Source organism: Drosophila navojoa, chromosome X (assembly GCF_054131105.1).
Source record: "Drosophila navojoa isolate 15081-1374.11 chromosome X, UAZ_NAV_1.0, whole genome shotgun sequence".
NCBI classification, from domain to species: domain Eukaryota; kingdom Metazoa; phylum Arthropoda; class Insecta; order Diptera; family Drosophilidae; genus Drosophila; species Drosophila navojoa.
In genome coordinates this window covers 30,270,354-30,290,507 of record NC_142895.1, presented here as the reverse complement: position 1 = coordinate 30,290,507, position 20,154 = coordinate 30,270,354, and the positions used below count along the sequence as shown (strand labels likewise).

The following is a 20,154-nucleotide window of genomic DNA, read 5'->3' as shown; positions in this document are numbered from 1 at the left end:
AATGACAGAAAGAACCAAAATATTTGTTCACATATGAAAGCTGCAATTAATAAAGTTTGCGAATACCATTTTAAAATGCATAACCATTTATTTAGAATTTGTGCAGTATCTTAACAGTTAAAATCGTTTCAATTAATTCAATCACATACTTCATTTTATATGGCATTGCTCTAAAATTTGATTAGTTTTTTTTTATGTTTTCGTATTATGTATATAGATAGTTAACAAACCAGTACAATAGCATTAACAATTTATATCAGATATAAAAAGAAAAATGCTAATCTCTTCGTTAATTAATTTGACGCAGGCGACATTGTTGGAAGTGCATATAAAACTGGCCACAATACAGGCGCAGAAATTTTCAACGTAATACAATATAAGTTTGCAATTTATAACACATTTGGCACAGCAAGCAATCTTGAAAAGAAATAAAGAAAAATAAAACTGCATGTAATTTCCTTACCAAAATAGGACTTAAGGCTTGAGTAAGTATATGAATACTTTTGTGGAGATACTTTGGCAATATTAAATTTTTGTTTTTTGAAGATCCAGGTAGCTAGCGTGTAGTAGTTAAATATTTGAATTTATGTAATAAAATTTTAATGAAAATAACTACGATCTACAGGACATCGCAACAATTTGAGGCCAAGATATTCAAACGTGATCGTCGAGTTAAAACATTTGCTTCCTCATATGAGAAAGTATTCAAGCAATTGTTGTTGTTGGCACTGGATTGACGTGTTCGCGGATTGTTTATTTGTTAGTCCCATGTTAATGACACATTTCCCTGACGGCCGAATTGTGGAGTTGGTTGTGGATACATGCTGTAGCGCCCACCCATATGGCTTTTGGAATAGCCATATACATTGCTCATGCGCCAATGCTCGAAGGTTAACGGCTTGCTCAGGTTTGTGTCCCGTTTCTTGTAATATTCGTTGAAGTCCAGACGAGTGCCAAAGAGCTGTAGATTGTGATCATCGCTAGAATTAAGGGCTAGCAAAAATCCACCTACTGCCTTGGCGTAGGAGCCGGCGAAGCCTTCAAGTGTCCGACAGCATGTTAATATCTTTTGTTCGAATATCTTGCGCTCCTGATCGCGTTCCATTTTTTGTTCCGTGGTCACACCGAAGCGCCCGGTCCCTTCTGATTCAGCGATTGCTCTTTGCATTTTTTCGCGTGCCTCCAATTCTGCGAAACATTCTTTGTAAAAATTTTCCTGCCAATTTTCTAACGAAATTATATTTTCATAAACGACTTCCAGATGACTTTCCATATTCGTCGAGGTGTTCACAAAGCACCCAACGCTGATTGCTTGCAAGAACTTGGAGTGCGCATCGAGTATATCATCCAAAGCCTTCGCCTGCTGCATCCGCTTCTGCAGCTCCACCCAATTACACTCGATAACCTCAAAGAGCACATAGTATTGCATTTGATGAACGAAATGCATAATTTCAGATGTGAACAAGTGCAATCTGTAGGTGGCTTTGGAAATCTCATCGTGTAACGAGCGCAGTGCCTGAAAAATATGTAATGCATTTTTACTATAATAGAATATCACATACAAAAGTTAATAAAAACCTAATGAGCAAAGAGAGAATTACACTTAGATCTGTATCAGTTCTAAAGTCATTAGTACATCTGAAACTTTGTAGTTGTATATTTTAACTGTAATTCCGTAAACAAGTGTATAAATAATTTTTATTTAAACTAGACCCCGGATATCGATATTGCTATCGATAATACTCACAGCATGTGAAGCAAAACTGAACCGAATAATCGCAGCGTTTTTATCAGTTGTTTACATACATATGTGATTAAAAAGCTGCGACTGTGTCTTATTTGATTCGCTACTCTCCAATGGCTTTGTCAATTTTCAAGGACTTGCCAGCCGAGCACCCACGTCACTTAATACCAGCACTATGTGCGCAATTCTACCATCTTGGCTGGGTCACCGGCACTGGCGGCGGCATGAGCATTAAATACAAGCAAGTCCAACTATGAATATGTATATCGAAGATAACTCTTGAACGACTTTTGAAATAGCAATGAAATTTATATCGCACCATCGGGTGTACAGAAGGAGCGCATGCAGCCAGAGGATTTGTTCGTGCAGGACATAGATGGCAAGGACTTGCAATTGCCGCCAGAGATCAAGGGCCTAAAGAAGAGCCAATGCACGCCTCTCTTTATGCTGGCGTACAGGCATCGTAATGCCGCCGCCGTCATTCACACACATTCCCAGCACGCGGTCATGGCTACGCTGCTCTGGCCAGGCAAGACGTTTCGTTGCACACATTTGGAAATGATTAAGGTGCCCGAATTACCACTAGATCAAGTGCCAGTGCCATGCTATTTTCATATTGCTGTACTTAGCTATTGTTATCTCTTTTTAGGGCGTCTACGATGACGCTGATAAGCGATATCTTCGTTATGACGAACAGCTGGTCGTGCCCATCATCGAGAATACTCCTCACGAACGAGACTTGGCCGACAGCATGTATGCTGCCATGATGGAATATCCCGGATGTAGTGCCGTACTTGTGCGCCGTCACGGCGTCTACGTATGGGGTCAGACTTGGGAAAAGGCCAAGACTATGTGAGTAAAAAACTGGTTGATTTTATCATGTATTATCTCTATACATGTACATTTCTTCAGGTCGGAGTGCTATGACTATCTATTCTCCATTGCTGTACAGATGAAAACGGCCGGACTTGATCCGGAGAAGTTTGAGATCGCATAGTATACCTACTAAAAAGCTTTAATCAAAATTGAAAGTTATTATGCAGTATACAATAAATTTTATAAATACTGATTATATAGTATATATTCACTGATTGCTGCTATATTTAAGCTTATATATATGTATAAGTATAATTGCGAATCCCATAGTTTATTGAAAGAAATGGTTTACCGCAGCAAACCGAAATCCATTAATCTCCAACACTTATCTATATAGTATTTATGATCTTCAAATTGATGGCGCACTTTGTACCACTGCTGCCAATTCAGCTTTTTTCCCGTCAAATCTGGCTTTTTCCGAAGACAAATTGCGGGAAATATTTAAGAATTGCGGGAAGCGGGAATTCTGGCTTTTTTTGAAAATGAATTAGGCTTTTTTCGATTTTTTTTAATACTTCGATTTTTTTTAATACTGAAAACATGTACTTTGTATTAAATATTGTATATATTTTTTGTATATATCGAATGCTAATTGCCTTAGCCTAATATGTATATCGTTCGGATATGTAGCACTAACACACACTTAAGCTAAGTCTTGCACAAACCTCTGCGCGCACCATGGTTAACATGGCGGTTGCCACTTGTAAGAAAAGAGCATGTAGAATCCGATATGTACAAAGGGTATGATTTTGAAAAGAAAATCAAGTCTTTAAATATCGATGCAGGCCTCGAACAAGAAATTCGTGCTCGCTGCTCTTCTTTTGTTATTGAACTTATCAAGCAGCTAAAGCAGAGGTAACCAATTTTTCAGATTCTTCTACCGACCGTTAAATAATTTTGATTTTATCTGCAGTCTCCCCGACAATTTTAAAATCTTAAAAAACATTGACGTTTTTTTCCGTTGATAAAATTGTGTCAACTAAAAAAAAAGTAATTACAGAATTGTTGGAACACCTCCAAGTAGACAGAATAGCCGACATTGAGCGGCAGTACTATGATATTAATCTAGTTAAGTGGGAAAACGTTAATGACAGCTCCGAATTTTGGAATGAAGTCTCCAATTACAAGGATTCTGGCGGCAACCGCCGATTCCTTGACTTGGCAGCTGTTGCCCTGCAAATGTTTTCATTACCATGGTCCAACGCGGAGGTGGAACGCGTATTTAGCCAGCTTAACTTGGTAAAGTCCAAGTTAAGGAACTCAATGAGCCTAAGCACAATAAACAGTATTCTTAGCATAAGGTAATATTTTATTGAGAGTGAAAAGATGATACCGATATATATATTACTTTTTTATTTAATATAACACACAGATATGGTTTGCGAAGACTGGGCAAATGCTGCTATGAATACAAAGTTCCTTCAAATTATCTTCGCATGATAGGTACTAACAGGTCGTACGATTCTGAAACCGATGCTAGTCGCGAAGAATTAGATAGCATGCTAAAAATCTTGTAAATTAAAAAAAAAAAAAAAAAAAAACAATCAAACTATAATAACCGCTTTTTTTTAGGCTTTTTTGTAAAAATTTTCAGCTTTTTTTTCCGTTTCTTCCATCTAAAAACAGCTTTTTATTCTGGTAAAAAGTTGGCAGCACTGCTTTGTACAGTGCACAGAGCGAATACAGAGCACCAACAGTTGTGCTCATGTTATTTAACAGTACGCCAAATGAGAGACAGACAGAGCGAGAGAGTGCAAACTCCAACGCAGACTATCGATTTTTTTATTAGTTGCGTGTGTGTGTGTGAGAGAGTTAGGAAATGAATGAGTATCGAGTGGGAGAAAACGTGAGCAAAGCAAAATTAGAAGAGAAAAAGCACATAAATATCAACGATTGCCGTTGTTTGTTCATTATTTGACGTTTTTCCTTTCAGGTGTAAGCACTCTGACGCCCTGTTAAATTCAATTTCGCAATACGAATAACACTTATTTGTTGCTTTTTATTTTTTAATTAAAGAAAGCATAGTTCAATAAAGCAAGCATCATAATGTCGTTGCAATCGGACGCCGTGTTCCAGAAAATCATCGATGGACTGAAGGATAATGCTGCCAAAGCAAAGGCTGTCAATGGAGTATTTTTGTACAAAATCACTAAGGACGGAAAAGTGGTCAAGGAGTGGAGTAAGTAATTAAGCTCAATATTCACGTCTGCCAAATACACGTCTGTGTTGGCAAAGTTCAAAGTGCAGACAAATAGCGCGTACTTCAGACCCGGCTGCTACCATCTCAACAGCTGCCGAGCTAACTTGAAAATCTAATTGCTTAACTCAACTTCATTTACAGCTCTCGACTGCAAGAGCGCCAAGGCGTACGAGGGACCTGCCCAAGGCGTCAAGGTCGACACCACACTGACGGTTTCCGACGAGGACATGGTTGACATTGCCCTTGGCAAACTCAATCCCCAGGCAGCGTTCATGAAAGGCAAGCTGAAGATTGCCGGCAACATCATGTTGACCCAAAAACTGGCGCCTCTGCTGAAAACGGACGCCAAATTGTAAATTGGCATTTGGCGCTTTCACAACAAAACCCAGTTTCTACGTTTTGCACGTTTGTTCGTAATCGCACATTACTTTTGTTGTTATCATAACTGCGATACTCCAGTCGTATTTCCACAATGTGTGTGTTTCTGTTTCTTATATTTTTTTTGTATGTTTATACTATGTGTAATTAGAAAATAATACATAAGCCTAGAAAAGGAATCTGTGCCTATTTTATTATTTCATTAAATATATACACATACAAAGATATATGTATATGTATGTATAAATAGCCAGCAATTAATATGGAACAGGAATGTGTACTTTAAACCCACTCCCCGATACCCGGATACCGATAGCCTAGCCCTTATCATAACTTAGGACGGCAATGGCAAGTGTGCAGCAGTGCCTTAGCAATTTTCAATGACACGGATTAGATTGCGAGCTAATCTTATCCATAACAAAACTGCTTAATTTTAAATTGTGAGGTGGGGGCTTATAGCTCGCAATTAACATTTGGTCTTCTTTATTACACATATACCCTGCACTCGTTGTACCTGGAAGGGTAGAATGTTTCAACGCAGCTGTCTTATCACATTGTATTCAATCAAGTCTACACCTCGATCTCTAGACTCATAGCTTCCTCCTACCATACACAATGATCTATTTTGATTCATCGGCAATTCGCCCCGTATCGATACTTTCTGTGTTAACATCGATAAGTTTTCATAAGAAAAGTTATAAATAATTTAGCCTAATATTTAAAAAATAAAAAAACTCACCTTGGCATTGCCCATTTGTATTTTCCAAATTTTCGTAGACAGTACGAATTCCATGTGCTTGATGCGCCATAGCGGCTTGAATAGGGCCTTGTATGTGGGCATTGCTGGCTCCAACATAGTAGCCAACGGTCCACGCACTGTGTATTGCAGTGAGATGACATCCCAACCGCAATCGCCGGGATATGGCGTTTTGACCACAACATCCAAATGATTCAGTATGTCTGGATCGTCGTACTGGGCGTTTGTACAGCGTAAAGCGGCATCCAACATGGCAGAGAGATCATGTGAGTATATTTCGGTGCCAATCTTCTCCAGCTCGTCCCTGCGAATTCAAATAAACTTTCAGACTGGATCATTTTCATAATTCGTTCTTTCACGTACTTCATGTTCTCAATGAATATGCTGACAAAGTCGCCTTGGCCAAGCAAAAGATACCGACGCATGCCCTGCAGGTGATCCAATAGCTTGTGTGGCCCAACCATAATGTCCAGTACATGTTTGGATGTCTGCGAATAGCACGTCTCGATGGCCGCATGCCAGGTCGTATCCGGGACATATGAGAAGATGTGGGAAACTAAAAGAAATTCGAGCCAGAAACAATTAGGGATTGATATAAAATAACTTGACTTAATTTATACTTGCCATGATTATCAATTACAAACTTTAGCTCCTTGCGATCCTTAACAGCTTCCTCTACCTTGCATATCTCACGCAAAAAGTTAATACTCTTGCCGGTCTTGAGTATCTTATCGGCCAGCTCAAGTGTGACGAACTTGGGCAACATACTGTGGCGCAAACGGAACTTATCGTGCCACAGACGATCGGCGCCGACCTCGTCGATTGATTCGATGAAGAACTCCCCGTGGCTATCCTCGATGCCGCCTTCGAGCATCCACTTTGAGATCATGCGCACCAACGGAGCACAGCACACGGTCAAAAGATCTGTGGCCAATTTATTGACCATGGGGTCACCATTATTTAAGAATGTATAGATCACGGATGCTAAGTCGCCACCCTTCTTCATTTGGCAGGCATCAGCGATTTTTGTAAGCCATTGCATTCGACGAAGTGGCTCCATATACCAGCAGAGGAGCTTGAATAGAGTAAGCTGCTCCGGCTGTCTGTCCAACCAGCTTTTATCGCGATCAACATAGTCTCGCATCTGCGTCTCCCGATACGAGTTCAGCTGATCCTGCAAAGCCGCCACGTGGCCATGAAATTCACTCAGCTCCAGCTTCAGCTTCGCCATTAGCGCCTGACCCATGCTGCCCATCGCATTATAGCCGGTCGTTGTGTTGGAGAACTTGGTGATCCGATCATGATAATACCCTAGTTCGGAAAGGCGCAAGAGCATGCCAGCCTGCACACTCGAGATCGACTGCATGCTGAGTGGATCGAGTTTAAAGCGTCCTGTAATAACGTCCTTTTTCAGATACTTTCCCTGTACGCCCAAAAACGAATAGATCGCATTCTGGACAACATTGTAATCGATATTGGTGTTATTTTGTTTTGCTATCTCAACAACGTAGTTGGGCAATGGTACGCTGCCAAGTCCAACGCCATTCTGTGTCGAGTCGTAGCTGCTAGGCTTCACGGAGACACCATTCTTGTTGCCATTGAGACTAATGCCATTCGACTTGAGGGTGGTACTGCACGAGCTACGGTTCTTGCTTTCCGTTTTAGGCCGCGAAATTGACGCCTGTTGCCCATAATCCACCTTTCCATACGACGTATCATTTTCCAGACTAAACAGGATGAGATTCGCTAGCAGATCTCGCATACGATGATCTTCAATCTGAAAACAAAATTAAAGTTAAAATTATGACTTGGAAATACCACTAAATAAGTCAAATTTGCCGTATCCATGTATACTTAAGGAAAATTAAAACCTCATTATTGATGTTTGATTAACTTTCAAAACATTGAATCAAAATAGTTTTGCTTTAAAACAACTTTTAGTCTTTGGATAGAAATAGGTCAAATTAAAAATACATATGCATAATATAAGCAACTCTAATCATGCATATATTTTGAGGAAACATCATACCCCACAAGAACAATTCTTATTATGAATATGAGTAAGAGTTTGGGTGGTGTGTGCGTCATACAAGTGAATCCTATAACTCACCTCGCAGGAGGCCACAACGTAATGCTCGTGGAAGACGGAGCCAGGCTTATCATTGTCTCCCCATATCGGATTTGCCTCCAATATTGTCATAATCTTGTCCAAGCAAATTATCTCTGGCAATGGCGGTGCACTATCAAATATATCGGGGCATTTTCGTATGTACTGCAGCGCGAGTGGCACCAATCGATCTGGGGAATGGAAAGTAAAATAGAAAGATATCATATAGCTGTTGAGTGAGTCGAGTTCTCTTATTTACCGAGCAATTCCTGCGAATCCTTGGGATGAACGCCCTCCCTGAGCTGGGAGATGAGCCCCTTGAATTCGGTTGCAAAATTTGTGCTATCTGTGTGGTTGTTGGAGTGAGGCATTGTCTTTCCACAATAAGTTATATATATAGATTTATACGGGACGCGCGCGTTCGGGATTCTGTGAAATTAAGCGGTGAAGGCGAAACAAAAATAAAAAAAAACAACTGCTGGACGAATGCTTAAATAATGAAGCTAAATCGCTCTTAGTTATGCTCTAGCATAGAATGCCTCGATTCACATGCCTAAAATGGCAGCTTAAATGAAAAAGTAAAGCGTTAAAACGAACTAGTAGACCACTATTTATTAATATTTATAGGTTTAGCTCGCGTTTTGAATTTGTTTGCTGCCAAACAATAAAGAAAAAACGAGGGATGCTAACCAGTTCAGAGCTGAACTGCTATGACTAGTTCGCAAAACGTCTTTTAAATTGATTGCTCTCGCAAAACGACATGTTTAAGAAAACTTAAATCATTATAATAATATGAAAGTATGTGAAAGTATTCGTCTCACGGGCAATAGATTAAAACAAAAATAAAAACAGAAACAGAAACGAATATTTACATTTAATTTTTTCGTTCCGATATATTTAATTTTTATTGATAAGTTGTCATTTGCAAATTATGTATATTCGTTACAAGTAACGAGTACTTAAATGTCAACTAGCTCTATTCAACAAGCACAATAAATTTAAATGGCATCGTTAACCAATCTAAAAGAAATTCCTTCGGTGTCGTCGCCAACGAGTGTGGGACACGGCTATAACTATTTACCTGAATTGGACCTATATCCAAAGATAAATCTAAAGAACGAACTTATCAATCCATCAGCTAACCGCATCTCAATCAGCCACAGCTTCATACCGGTAGAAACAGAAAGCGTTCCAAAGCGCATTTCGCGTACCTTTTTCGATGGCGGCTTTTGGGAATCGTTGGCAGAGGCGCGTAGCGAGAAGACGCGCAAGCAGGCGCCAGTAATAAGCAAAGCTGCTGATTTCATTGCACAAATGCTAGACCTCTACAGCAGTTTCAAACTAAAAGTATTTCCACACACACAGCAACTGAGCGCCGAGCGAATCGCCCAATATGCAGAGACGAGGTACTTCATAATATTTTATTTAAGTCTTGTGTACCTATTAACGACCAATCATTTAAAGAGACTGGATAAACAGTTCTGTGCGGTGCATTGCATGGCACGTGCATGTCTTCAAGCTGGCCGTAGCCGGCATGGATGACGTCGTGCGCATCTATGGCAAGACAACGGACAATCATGGCGGCATAGGCCACGTTCTGAAGAGTGCAACACAAAGTCAGATCACATGCATGGCCTGGCGGCCGCTGTGCGCCTTTGAGCTGGTGGTTGGCTGTAGCCAGGGCTTGTGCTTTTGGATAATTGACAACAATCTGCACTTGGGTCGCATTATCAATCCCAGCTATATCTTGAAACAGTACGTCAATCGAAATCCCTTGCCCGCCATTACTTAGCTTCCTATCTGTGTTTATGTTCGCAGTCCGAGAAATCTACCGATTAGCTCGCTAAAGTGGAACAAGGACGGCACATTGCTGGCCAGCTCGTCCATTGGCGATCGCGCCATTCTCATTTGGCATCCGGATAGCAAGACGGTGAAGCCACTGAAGCGTCTTGGTCCACCGGGCTCGCTGCTGAGCTGGTCCCCAAACAACGAGTGGATCTTTGCGGCAACAGTAGATCGCGTTTTTCGCGTTTGGAAATGTCACAACAAATGGACTTCGGATCGCTGGGTTTGCGATGGAGGCAACGTTCAGGCCTGCTGCTGGTCACCCTGTGGCCGGTTTTTACTATTTGTGAACACTGCCGATCCTATCTTATATCGTCTTCAGTTTGTGCAGCTGATTCTCATGAAATGTAAGTCAATTCAATTCCAATTCAACATAAGTCCTCAAATTTACGGGTGCATCCAGCAGCGTGCTTGTCCAGAATTGCTTGCAAGCATGCGCTACGAATTTTGCCCGAGAGCAATGGTAAAACTAGTTAGGTTGGCATGCAACAGGTAGGCGACTGCTTGAGCTTCCAGATCGTCTGTATAATGCTGTCCACAATATTTATGTCAAATCAATTTTCAATGGGAGTTCATATTGGGAGTTTTGCATTAATGTTTCCATAGCGAAAGCGGATGATAAGGAGGTGCTGCCCGTGGCTGATCTGAATGCGTGCAGCTTGGATAGCTGCAACCACAAATTCATTGGCGGCACTGCGCAACAGCTGGTATGGGATCCGCACGGCAAATATGTCGTAATCACGTTCAAGTCGACCAATTCCATAGCCATCTTCCGCACATACATTCAGAAGTACGACTTACAAATATCCGGTGGCTACTACTTAAATGGCCAATCACCGTCGGAGTATCCCAGCTTCATCAGCTTCCAGCCGTTGAACAAGGATAACGAACGCTCAGTACTGACCATTGGCTGGTCGACTGGCCGCATACAGTTCTATGGCCTGGATTGATCAAGTCCAATCAAACCGCATGTATTTATTTTTATATATTTGGTTTAATAAGCGTTAATAAAGGTACACAAAATAACATTGTTGGAATTAAAATAACAGTCCGCTGACAATGTAGCATTTGATCTTGTGCTAAAGTGTGACTTACATTCTAATAGTCTTCGTTAGTGGAAAGTACAAGTAATTGACAAATCATAAGCTGAGCTGAAATTATTGAATAGTGGTAAGAATATATTGAGTGGGTGCTTGCAAGCCGGATAACAGCTTGTAACAGCTCTGATCGCGCACAAGACCAAATTTGTCGCGTTTTTAGGTTTTTATGGGATAACATATATATATATATATATATATATATATAAATAGAATTCAATATTCAAGTATCTAACGACTTGCGTACATGTACGCCTAAGTATATATACATATACGCTTAAAAAGCATATACAATCAACAGAACAATTAAGTTAAACGGATATCAAACATAATAAGGTTACAAAAGGCGTATGCGGGATCACATCTCGAACAAATACTAAAAACTACTGGTATGTGTGTATGTATGCATGTGTGTGTGTGTAGTGTTTGGTGTGCTGTGTAGCTCTTGTTTATACTTAGTAAAATCCATGTTGCGTTCATATTGGTCCCGTGTGCCGCAGGGTACTTCTGCTTTTAGATATCTCCAAAGAAATAGCCCAGCGCCTGAGCAGCCCGTACGCGTACCGTCACCTGCTCATCCTTGAGCAGTACAGCAATCTTTCCGGCCACGGATTCGGTCTGTGCATTCCGATCGCTTAGGAAATTATGTAATATGCCTGCGTGTACAAATGTGGTTAATGAAACGTAGATAATATCATTTAACAGCTGAGAGACACCCACCGATGACAATGGCTGCACTACCACGGACTTCTGGCCACTGGCTGCGCATCTTGGGCATGCACGAGTCTATGAAGTCCTGAATGTGCTCCGTGAGTTCCAGTGCCTGTTCAATGAGTTTAGATCAACATTAGCATTAGCATTAGCGGCAGCAACGTTGATAATCTAGCACTTACGATCACTTTGACAAAGTCGACAACAAAACTGTTGTAGTTGAGCTGATCGGCATCACTGAGCAGCTGTTGCTGGGCGATCTCGTTGACGCGCACCGCGCGCAACAGGCGACAGACGCGGCGCAAGGTGCCCTTGCAAGCGCTCACAATGGTCGGCTCACTCTCGCTCAGATGTAGGAGCAGTGGGAACAGGTTGGCAAGGAGCTGTTCGCGCAAAGCCTCCATCGATGAGGTGGGCGAACTGCTGCCATCGTCATGCTTCGACTCGCACAAGTCCCCGAATAGAATAATGGCCGCCTCACGCCTTTCCATCGAATAGCTGCCAAAGAAGGGCCGTATGCGTATGGCCAGCGAGACATGGAAGGGCTCAACACGATCGCTGGGCAGAGCCTGCAGTATGCGGGAGAGACCGCGCATGCTCTCTAATGGTATATTGATGAGGCAGTCGCCAACGGTGTCGTCCACACCCTTGAGCAATGCCTGAATTGCAATCTCCGAGTAGCGCGGTGCCTCGTGTTCACCCAGCTGACCCACATAGCCCATGCCCTGCAGGCTCAGTCCGCGCACCACAGCATTGGGATCGCTGAGAGCGCCGCCGAGATTCAGCATTAGGCAGCTGACCAGTTCGCCGCATGGCTTGAGCGGCATTAGCCGCGAGAACAGGCCGACAGCCGCAACGCGCTGGCCATCATGAGGCGATGCCACATATTTACTCAGAGCATTAACCAGCTGACGCATTCCGGGGCTAGTTAGCTGCAGTTCATTGACCAAGCCAATGGCCATGGGAGTCAAAAGCTCAATATAACTGTGCCAGTCAGTGCTGGCCGCGAGCTGCGCGTTCACTGTGAGTACCGTGGCAATTTGCTCCATCTCCAGGTTGTTGAGGAATGCTTGGAACGTTTCTAGCGCTATTTGGCAGGGGTTCAGTTTGATCAGCTCCTTGTTGGGTACAAAGCCAAACTTGCTGGACGACTTGTTCGGTTGGCTTGGGCTCCCCGGCGGGGCCATAGGCATAGGCGGGGCCAAATTTGTATAGCTGGACAACGAGGTCAACAGCATGCTGAATATATCCGCAAATCGCGTTTCCAGTTGCTGCATGATCAAAATCGAATATTAATGGATAATGAAGAATTCCTGGATTGTACATCTACCTACATCGCGTATGTCCTTGCAGGGCATCATCTCGTGCATGGCACAGAATATAGCAAAGGGCTGCGCACTGGCCAATCTCTGGCGATCGCTTGATATGCTGCTCCCATCCTGCGGCTCGCACAAGCAGGCACCGCTTAGCAGCTGCAGAAAGTTGTCCAGCATCAGCCCGGTGAGCTCCGCATCGTTGCACACCAGATGCCAGTACTCGACCAGGTGCTCGTCGTACGGCAGCGGCTGCTGCAGCATCTCTGCGCACACAAGCTTCGGATGGTGATTGGTTAAGGCTACCAGAGCTTTCAGTACCCCCGATTTGGCGCGAGGCACATCACACAGCTGCAGCGCCAAGAGACTGCCCTTTACCAGATCGGGTATCGCATGGAATAGCTCCGAGCCCTTCTGCTGTATGAAGAACTTCAAGACCACGCTCGCCCCAATTGTGGAGCTCTGTTCTGGGTCGCGCAGCGACTGCAACAAAGTTTTACTGCAAAAGAAAGGTTCATGACCGTCAGCTTTGATTATTTGTGTGAGTTTGAGTATGCCTCTTCCCATATAAGATATTCCTCAGTGGTTAAGACTGACTAAAAACAATATATACGACAAAGGGCTCGACAGCTTGAGTTGAAATTAACTTATTTTACATACTCTAGTAGTCGTCATTCATAGAGCAGGACAAGAAATACATGAATTTGATATATTCATAGCTATAAGCTCTATTTATGCCCAAAATTTATTTTCGCTATATATGAAAAATGTTAGTATGCCAGAAGCATAATTTGTGAGATGGATAAATGGAGAATTACATGAGTTGGAGAGAGATAGCAGCAGCTTATATTTCGTTTGTTTTTATGCACCAAACACATTGAAGTTAAGAATTCGACACGAAAAGTTTTTGTGAAAATATGCATATATAACAGGAAGTGTCAATATTATTGATCACGACGTTGTCACGCATTACGAAGCGACTAGAAATTATTGATTATTCAATAAGTGAATATTTTCAAACAGGCAACAGATTGTAACAGACTACAGACGGTAGCAATATAAATAAAGAGTATATGAATAGCGAAGAGTGTTGAATTGCCTATGCTAACACAAACATCTAGGAGAAGGCAGAAAGCCAAGGCCATAAATGACGTGGTAGACGCTATTTGGAGATACTGACCAGAATTGCAAATACTGAAAGCTGGAAATGCGTTGCGCTATAATCTTGGCAATGTCGCCAGCTAGATTATAGATTTGTTTAGGCTCGTCCGTGATGATGTGCTCCTTGATGGATTCAATCTCCTTCAGCCACTCGGCGCTGCTGTCGATGCTGGCAATAGTCAGCGTCTCGTAGATGCAAGCGATCTCTAGAGTCTTTTGGAGTATGTCTACCGAGACTTGGCGCACAGTGCCGTTCGAGTCGATGCAGCGCGGCACAATCTTGCCCAGCATTTGGCCCGTTTGGTTGAACTTCGAGGGTGCCTCGCAGCCGCCAATTTTCATGGACTTAATGTAGACTTCCAGAGTGTTATTGAGCACGTGGCTCGCGCAAATGCGCACCTCGGAGTTCTTGTCACGCATCCAGCACTCCAGTATGCCAATGATTAAGTCAAGCGTCGAGGGCGATGCATCCAGCTCGACTATGGCGCGCACCAAAGAGTTGAGCTGCGGAAGCGACTCGTTCAGATGCTTGGCTAGAAAGCTGTTGTGCTCATCTTCTTCCTGTGAGTCAAACTTCATTTTTAGCTGCCGAGCGCAGCCGAAGAAGTTTTTACAAGCTATTTCAAAAATGACGCTGCCGTCGACGCACTCGGAGCTATCGCTGCCGCCTGTCGTTAAAAATGTAAGGATACAAAATGCGTTAGAGTCGACTTTACGTTCAACCTCCAACCCTTTACTCACCGATGCGTATGAAGTCAGTGCCCAGCTTCAGAATAGTGGGGAGCAGGGGCAAGTCGCTAAAGGGCGATTCAATAGGTATGCTAAAGACAGTTTCCATGATTTGTTTGCGATGCTTTAGCGGGGTTGGCAGCTGCTCTTTGGTGACAATAAGCTGGTTGCAAATGCTGAGCAGCGTCTGCAGTATGGCTGACATAATGGTTTGGTCCTTGTGGTCGGCCAGCTGTGTCATTAGAAAGTTGAGCATGACATCGTCCAGATGCTGCAGCGATTGCAACGGATCCGCCTCGTCCATGATGTGGCCGAATGCTTTCACCACCAGCAGATTGCTCTTGTAGTTCTCCAGCTCCTTGTGCGTATCCTTAATAAAGTGCAAATTGCTGAAGAAGCCTGTCGAATGCTTGCGGCCGCCCATTAGCGCCAGTTCAGATAGCTTTTTAATCACATGTGCCAAGTGCTGGCGTGCTATATAGCCGAGGGCACGAGCGCAGGGTTCGATGCGTTGCTCGTACTCTGCGTGCTTCACGTGCTTGTCGAGACGTTCCTGTCTTGCCGTTGTCACTATCAAATCGATCTTCGTATGGATGCAGGCGACGTCTGTCACCTGGCAGAGTGTCAGCGCCATCGATTGCAGCAGCATGCCGCGCTCGGCGCTCAGATCGGGCAGCTGCCACTCCGAGTGCGGCAATTGCATGGGATACAAATACATTTGATCTGCTAGCTTGACTGCCAGCCGTTGGGGGAAGTGCTCATCGCGCGTACCCAGAAGCTCGTTCGTCTCAATTACAAAGTCCTGTAGCTGCTGCAGATACGCCTGCGGCTTGTTAATGTGCAGCAGCATATCGGACAAGCGACGCTCCCAGAGCTCTTCCAGAGCCGGATTCAATTGCGGGTAATAATACTTGAGAAAGCTTAATATGTTCGATGCTCGCTTGATGCACTGCTGATTGCCCAGCAGCGCTAGACAGCGGGCATAGATGCTGTCGGCACTTGGAACGATCACTTTGCCGCGCTTAACCGACGCACCGCGTTCCTCATTCCCGGCCGCCCCCTCTACGCCAGCTGCCGCTGGCAACGATGGCTGGTCCTCATCGCTAGCTATTTCATACTCTATGTGCGGCGATTTGGCAAATAGGCTGGCCAAGCACTTGGCCAGATTGCCACAAATGTCAGTGTAGTCCAGGAGCAGAAAGTAGTTGAGCAGCTCACGCTTAAGCAGCTCGTCCAGGGTGCCCACGGTCGAGGCGAGCATGAAGAGGGCGTTCTCGCAGCTGACTACCAGGGTGGCGTGTTCCTCCGATGTGCCGTGCTCCTGGCTTACTTTGCTGTATTTGCAGCTGTGCCGCACCACAAACCATACGAACTCCTTGTCCCGTATGAGTGACTTCTGCGCTAGGGCCACAATCGTCTTCAGCAACGTGAGTTTCATTTTAACGCTGCGCTCAGCCAGTATCAGCTGCTTTAGGCACTCGATGAGCGCCTGGATGCGACTCTCAATGTGAACCGCACAGCTGTTGAGCAGGTGCGTCAATATGAGCAGTGATTTGATCCGCTCTCGTTCGCTGTTATTGCGCAGGTGGATGAGCAACGTGTCCATTATTTTCGCCGCATAGCTGCCGGCCAGGAGGTGAAAACAGCGCAAGACCTCGTAGTGGCCCTTAACCGTCTGTGGCTTTTCGTAGTCCGGATAGACGCAGACTAAATCGAACAGGTGTGTTATGAGCGTATCGACCACACCATCCAACACTTGGGCGTGCATTGAGAGATTTGTTTTCAGCACCGAACAGAGGAATTGTGTCACGGCATTGCGATCGACACTGCGCCGATAGAGCGCTAGTATTTGAGGCACCAATCGCGGTGCCTGATCCAATATCCGGTCGCTAGACAGCAGAGGATACATGCTGGATAGCGCCTGCAGTATCTCCATGCACACCTTGGGCTCGCGAGAGTGCAGCCACTGGTTGAAGAGTACGTCGTAGGCAACGCTGATCTCCGTCACGCAAGTGGCTGCTGCTTTCGTTTCAACTGTAGGCGTGTTAGTGCCGTGCTCTAACAGCGCCTCACTGAATCGTCCGATTGCATAAGCGTACGCGAGCTTGACATGGTCCTGCTTAATGCCACCCAAATGCGGCAAAGAACCCGCTAGTATTGTCTTGATGTGTGGCACCACACCTGCTGTATTGGCCATAGCCATTTGGCCGAGGCACTGCATCAACATAAAATGCGGCACATTGCTCGATGAGGTGCTGTGCGCCTGCAGTGCTTCCACGACCAGGTTGCAGTCGTTGCCCCGGCCAATGCACACTAGTATATGCAGCGAGGGATTCTGTATCAATGGCACATGCTGATCCACGCTGCGTGTGAGCTCCTCGATGGCCAGCGCAATAAGCTTTTCATTGGCGGCTGTTGGTAGTGGTGTGTCTGACCCAACCACTTGATGGATGCAACTGGCAAATATATTAAAGAAGTAAGTAAATCAGCAGAGGCTTGATATAATCGCATCCACTTACTCCAACAGCATGGAGACAGTTTGTTCGCTAAGCTTAGGGTTTTTGGCGCGATAGTCAGTCAGTATGAGCGTGGCACGCAGTGGATGAGCCTCCACGATCTTCACAATCGCCTGCTGCATGGCCTGGCGAACGTGCTCATCCTTGTCTGTCAGCCCATCAAATATGCTGTACATCACGCCTGTGGAATGTACAAAAAACAATGCGTTAATGTGGGCGTTTCTCAACGAGATTGCAGCTAAAATTCAAATCGAATAGTGCTGCTTCGATTAGCTGGGAAGGCGACAAGCAACAGATCAGTTACATCGAGCATAGTAAATAAATAATAAATGAATGCATAGGCATACTTATCTATTTATGTATGTATTTGTATGGGCATCAAGTTGAGTTAGTATTTCGAGCCGATTATGAGAGAACTTGATTATCTGCATTGTGGTTCGTATTTCATATAATGGAAGTGTACGTACATGCGTACATGCTGTACGCAAAACTTTGGTGGTTAAAAAAAAGACTTGTAGATGTACTGTAGACAAAATGATATTTTTGATGAATAACACATTCATAATGAAACGTTTAAAGCCAATTTATGATATTTGGTTATTTTTTTATAATTAAAAGACTAAAAAAACATCGGATTTCGGACCAGAAAAAGTATGCGTACACCTTAAGATCACAACAAAAACCTTTTCATTAAAATAAAATTAAATTAAGTAAGACGTGGGATACCTCTTCCTTTTAATAGTCTCTGTCAATTTCTTTGGCATTGTAATTTTTTATTTTGTACTAATTTTGGGCGGTATTTTAAGCCACTCCTCACTCCTCTATCAATGCGTTTATCAACATATCCTTGAATTTAATTCATCGTAATCGAAGATTTATGTCATAGCGACATAAAATTGGTTGTAAATGTTTTATTCATAAAAAAAATATCATTTTGTCAACTGCACACCTACAAGTTTTTTTTTTTTGAACCACCACAGTTTTGCGTACAGCATGTACGCATATTTATTTTGGCAAGTGTAGATTCGATTGATTATACTACTGACTTACATACATACATACATATGTATGTATAACGAATATTGTGTAAATGCATACATATTAATAACAATAAAATTTTTTTCTCCTTTGCTGTCTGAAAAAAAAAACTAACAAATTTGTATGACAAAAACACGATATTAACATTATTTTCGCTAGCTTCATAGATAATTACTATCAGGTGGCTTAACTAAATATCACATACTTATTTTGTATTAAAAAGTGTATGTATGTATGTATTCGTGTACGCATATGTACGAGTACATATGTACATACATATATAATCTGGACTAATCTGTCTAAGCGGGAGATCCCATCATAAAATAACCATTAGTATTCACATTGACAGACGGATGAGTGAGCTACTTCTGATGAGGCTCAAGCTCAAAGTCGACTCGCGTTTGCAAATGGGACTCACATAAAAATAGCTCAATCAACAGGTCACACATTCATACGCTTATACATGCACATGCATGGCTGTATGCGTATATATGTGTGGATGTACGTGTACATATCCCCTGCTAGGATAAAAAAGCAGCTAATGCGTAGTTTTATTTATAGGTGGTTCGGCTTGTGGGTAGGACCTGAAAGCCATTCTGTTTGGTTGCCTGCTTTGTTCTCGAGCTTTGTTGATAAAAGTATTCCCAGACGAGGTGACCGTTAGTTAAATATATGTATGTATGTATGTACAATATGTATACATGCATGCTTATACATGCTACATACATATGTACACACGTTTACAGGCTGGCTGGTGTGTCATGCATATGAAAATAAAACATACACATGCATACATCTATAACTTTATGTACGTGTATAATTCAAATAAATATATTGTACATATATATATGCTGTGTATTTAAGTGTAATTGGCATATACCTTCTAGAACTGTGTTATCGGCATTGGATGTTGCAGTTGCAGTTCCAGCTGCCGCTGTAGATGATGAAGCGCCCGATGGACTACGCTGGCGTTTGTCCATCTTCTTAGTGGAGTTGCGTGTTCTCTTCCACTTCTCCAGTTTGGCGAATGTGGTTTTCAATTGGTTTGCGTTTGCTCAAATTGAATTTCACAATGCTCTCTGCTGCCGACGCTCAGCCTCAGCAGCGAGCAGCAACAAGTTTTTTTTTGCACCCTTTTAATTGGGAGCTTTGATTTGCAATTTAAGGCTTCTCTTACGTTTTCAATGGGGGCACAAAATTTTCTCTAGCTGCCACAGCAAAATCAAAATAACAGAAATAATAAACGTCTTCGCTTGCGCTGTAATTACCCCGTTGACGAGACTATGAAATGCGAGTGTTCGGCGCAAATGACGTTTTGATAAATGAAATTTGTGGTTGTTGGTGGTCGTGGTCGACGTCGTCGTCCAACCGCGCAGCGAAGCGCAGGCGAGTTGTGTAGCGCTTGCAACTGTATGAGTGGTTGGAGAAGCTATTGTGTGACGTTGGCATGAATCAGACTGTGGACGCAACGTCTACACGCGCGATTGAGTGCGGCACAATAGTTATTAAAAACCCTGAAATAGCATTTGTTTTGTTTTTTATGCAATTATTATATTGCTACGCGCGGGCAGCACCGACGTCTAAACAACTCTGTAATTGCCAACGATATTAGTATATCGATTTGTAAAACAAACAAGGGCACAAATAGCCAATTTTACAAGATCACACGATAGTTAGCCTAT

The 20,154-nt window shown here is 43.2% G+C and overlaps 6 protein-coding genes and 1 long non-coding RNA gene across 7 annotated transcripts in view; 3 read left to right on the top strand and 4 right to left on the bottom strand.

The window, feature by feature from the left end:
- LOC108658244 (phospholipid-transporting ATPase ABCA3) overlaps window positions 1-20,154 on the bottom strand; it is a 124,753-nt gene that overhangs the window by 69,048 nt on the left and 35,551 nt on the right. The window lies entirely within an intron of this gene.
- Window positions 67-8,760, bottom strand: Grip91 (gamma-tubulin complex component 3). Its single transcript, XM_018107133.3, has 6 exons — window positions 8,322-8,760; window positions 8,066-8,253; window positions 6,580-7,732; window positions 6,319-6,511; window positions 5,938-6,259; window positions 67-1,516 (listed from the first exon to the last, which is right to left on the bottom strand). The coding sequence occupies exons 1-6, from the start codon at window positions 8,431-8,433 to the stop codon at window positions 761-763; spliced, it is 2,724 nt and encodes a 907-aa protein (XP_017962622.1). The 5' UTR covers window positions 8,434-8,760; the 3' UTR covers window positions 67-760.
- Window positions 1,730-2,813, top strand: LOC108655446 (putative methylthioribulose-1-phosphate dehydratase). The gene is made up of 4 exons (XM_018107161.3): window positions 1,730-1,985; window positions 2,044-2,311; window positions 2,394-2,596; window positions 2,657-2,813. Exons 1-4 carry the CDS (start codon window positions 1,858-1,860, stop codon window positions 2,739-2,741), a joined length of 684 nt encoding a protein of 227 aa, XP_017962650.1. The 5' UTR covers window positions 1,730-1,857; the 3' UTR covers window positions 2,742-2,813.
- Window positions 2,387-4,411, bottom strand: LOC149090814 (uncharacterized). The gene is made up of 2 exons (XR_016197399.1): window positions 4,294-4,411; window positions 2,387-2,995 (listed from the first exon to the last, which is right to left on the bottom strand). It is a non-coding gene; the product is annotated as an uncharacterized LOC149090814 (long non-coding RNA).
- Window positions 4,448-5,377, top strand: LOC108655456 (peroxisomal multifunctional enzyme type 2). The gene is made up of 3 exons (XM_089264312.1): window positions 4,448-4,466; window positions 4,554-4,799; window positions 4,962-5,377. The coding sequence occupies exons 2-3, from the start codon at window positions 4,667-4,669 to the stop codon at window positions 5,174-5,176; spliced, it is 348 nt and encodes a 115-aa protein (XP_089120438.1). The 5' UTR covers window positions 4,448-4,466; window positions 4,554-4,666; the 3' UTR covers window positions 5,177-5,377.
- Aladin (aladin WD repeat nucleoporin) lies at window positions 8,984-10,933 on the top strand. Its single transcript, XM_018107146.3, has 4 exons — window positions 8,984-9,468; window positions 9,527-9,817; window positions 9,881-10,254; window positions 10,514-10,933. Exons 1-4 carry the CDS (start codon window positions 9,065-9,067, stop codon window positions 10,855-10,857), a joined length of 1,413 nt encoding a protein of 470 aa, XP_017962635.1. The 5' UTR covers window positions 8,984-9,064; the 3' UTR covers window positions 10,858-10,933.
- Window positions 10,880-20,089, bottom strand: c11.1 (maestro heat like repeat family protein c11.1). The gene is made up of 8 exons (XM_018107127.2): window positions 19,353-20,089; window positions 17,438-17,615; window positions 14,931-17,374; window positions 14,209-14,857; window positions 13,050-13,527; window positions 11,898-12,986; window positions 11,725-11,827; window positions 10,880-11,660 (listed from the first exon to the last, which is right to left on the bottom strand). The coding sequence occupies exons 1-8, from the start codon at window positions 19,450-19,452 to the stop codon at window positions 11,518-11,520; spliced, it is 5,184 nt and encodes a 1,727-aa protein (XP_017962616.1). The 5' UTR covers window positions 19,453-20,089; the 3' UTR covers window positions 10,880-11,517.

What these genes read in the sequence shown, in the direction of transcription:
- LOC108655456 (XM_089264312.1), top strand. Translation starts at nt 4,667, where the DNA reads ATGTCGTTGCAATCGGACGCCGTGTTCCAGAAAATCATCGATGGACTG. An exon ending in AAAAGTGGTCAAGGAGTGGA is followed by an intron (nt 4,800 to 4,961) that starts GTAAGTAATTAA and finishes CTTCATTTACAG; the next exon opens with CTCTCGACTGCAAGAGCGCC.
- c11.1 (XM_018107127.2), bottom strand. Translation starts at nt 19,452, where the DNA reads ATGGACAAACGCCAGCGTAGTCCATCGGGCGCTTCATCATCTACAGCG. An exon ending in TTTCAGTATTTGCAATTCTG is followed by an intron (nt 13,528 to 14,208) that starts GTCAGTATCTCC and finishes TTTCTTTTGCAG; the next exon opens with TAAAACTTTGTTGCAGTCGC. An exon ending in CCTGCAAGGACATACGCGAT is followed by an intron (nt 12,987 to 13,049) that starts GTAGGTAGATGT and finishes TTGATCATGCAG; the next exon opens with CAACTGGAAACGCGATTTGC.
- Aladin (XM_018107146.3), top strand. Translation starts at nt 9,065, where the DNA reads ATGGCATCGTTAACCAATCTAAAAGAAATTCCTTCGGTGTCGTCGCCA. An exon ending in GCCCAATATGCAGAGACGAG is followed by an intron (nt 9,469 to 9,526) that starts GTACTTCATAAT and finishes AATCATTTAAAG; the next exon opens with AGACTGGATAAACAGTTCTG. An exon ending in GCAGCTGATTCTCATGAAAT is followed by an intron (nt 10,255 to 10,513) that starts GTAAGTCAATTC and finishes ATGTTTCCATAG; the next exon opens with CGAAAGCGGATGATAAGGAG.
- LOC108655446 (XM_018107161.3), top strand. Translation starts at nt 1,858, where the DNA reads ATGGCTTTGTCAATTTTCAAGGACTTGCCAGCCGAGCACCCACGTCAC. An exon ending in CACATTTGGAAATGATTAAG is followed by an intron (nt 2,312 to 2,393) that starts GTGCCCGAATTA and finishes ATCTCTTTTTAG; the next exon opens with GGCGTCTACGATGACGCTGA. An exon ending in TGGGAAAAGGCCAAGACTAT is followed by an intron (nt 2,597 to 2,656) that starts GTGAGTAAAAAA and finishes ACATTTCTTCAG; the next exon opens with GTCGGAGTGCTATGACTATC.
- Grip91 (XM_018107133.3), bottom strand. Translation starts at nt 8,433, where the DNA reads ATGCCTCACTCCAACAACCACACAGATAGCACAAATTTTGCAACCGAA. An exon ending in GTTTGTAATTGATAATCATG is followed by an intron (nt 6,512 to 6,579) that starts GCAAGTATAAAT and finishes AATTTCTTTTAG; the next exon opens with TTTCCCACATCTTCTCATAT. An exon ending in ATATTCATTGAGAACATGAA is followed by an intron (nt 6,260 to 6,318) that starts GTACGTGAAAGA and finishes TTGAATTCGCAG; the next exon opens with GGACGAGCTGGAGAAGATTG.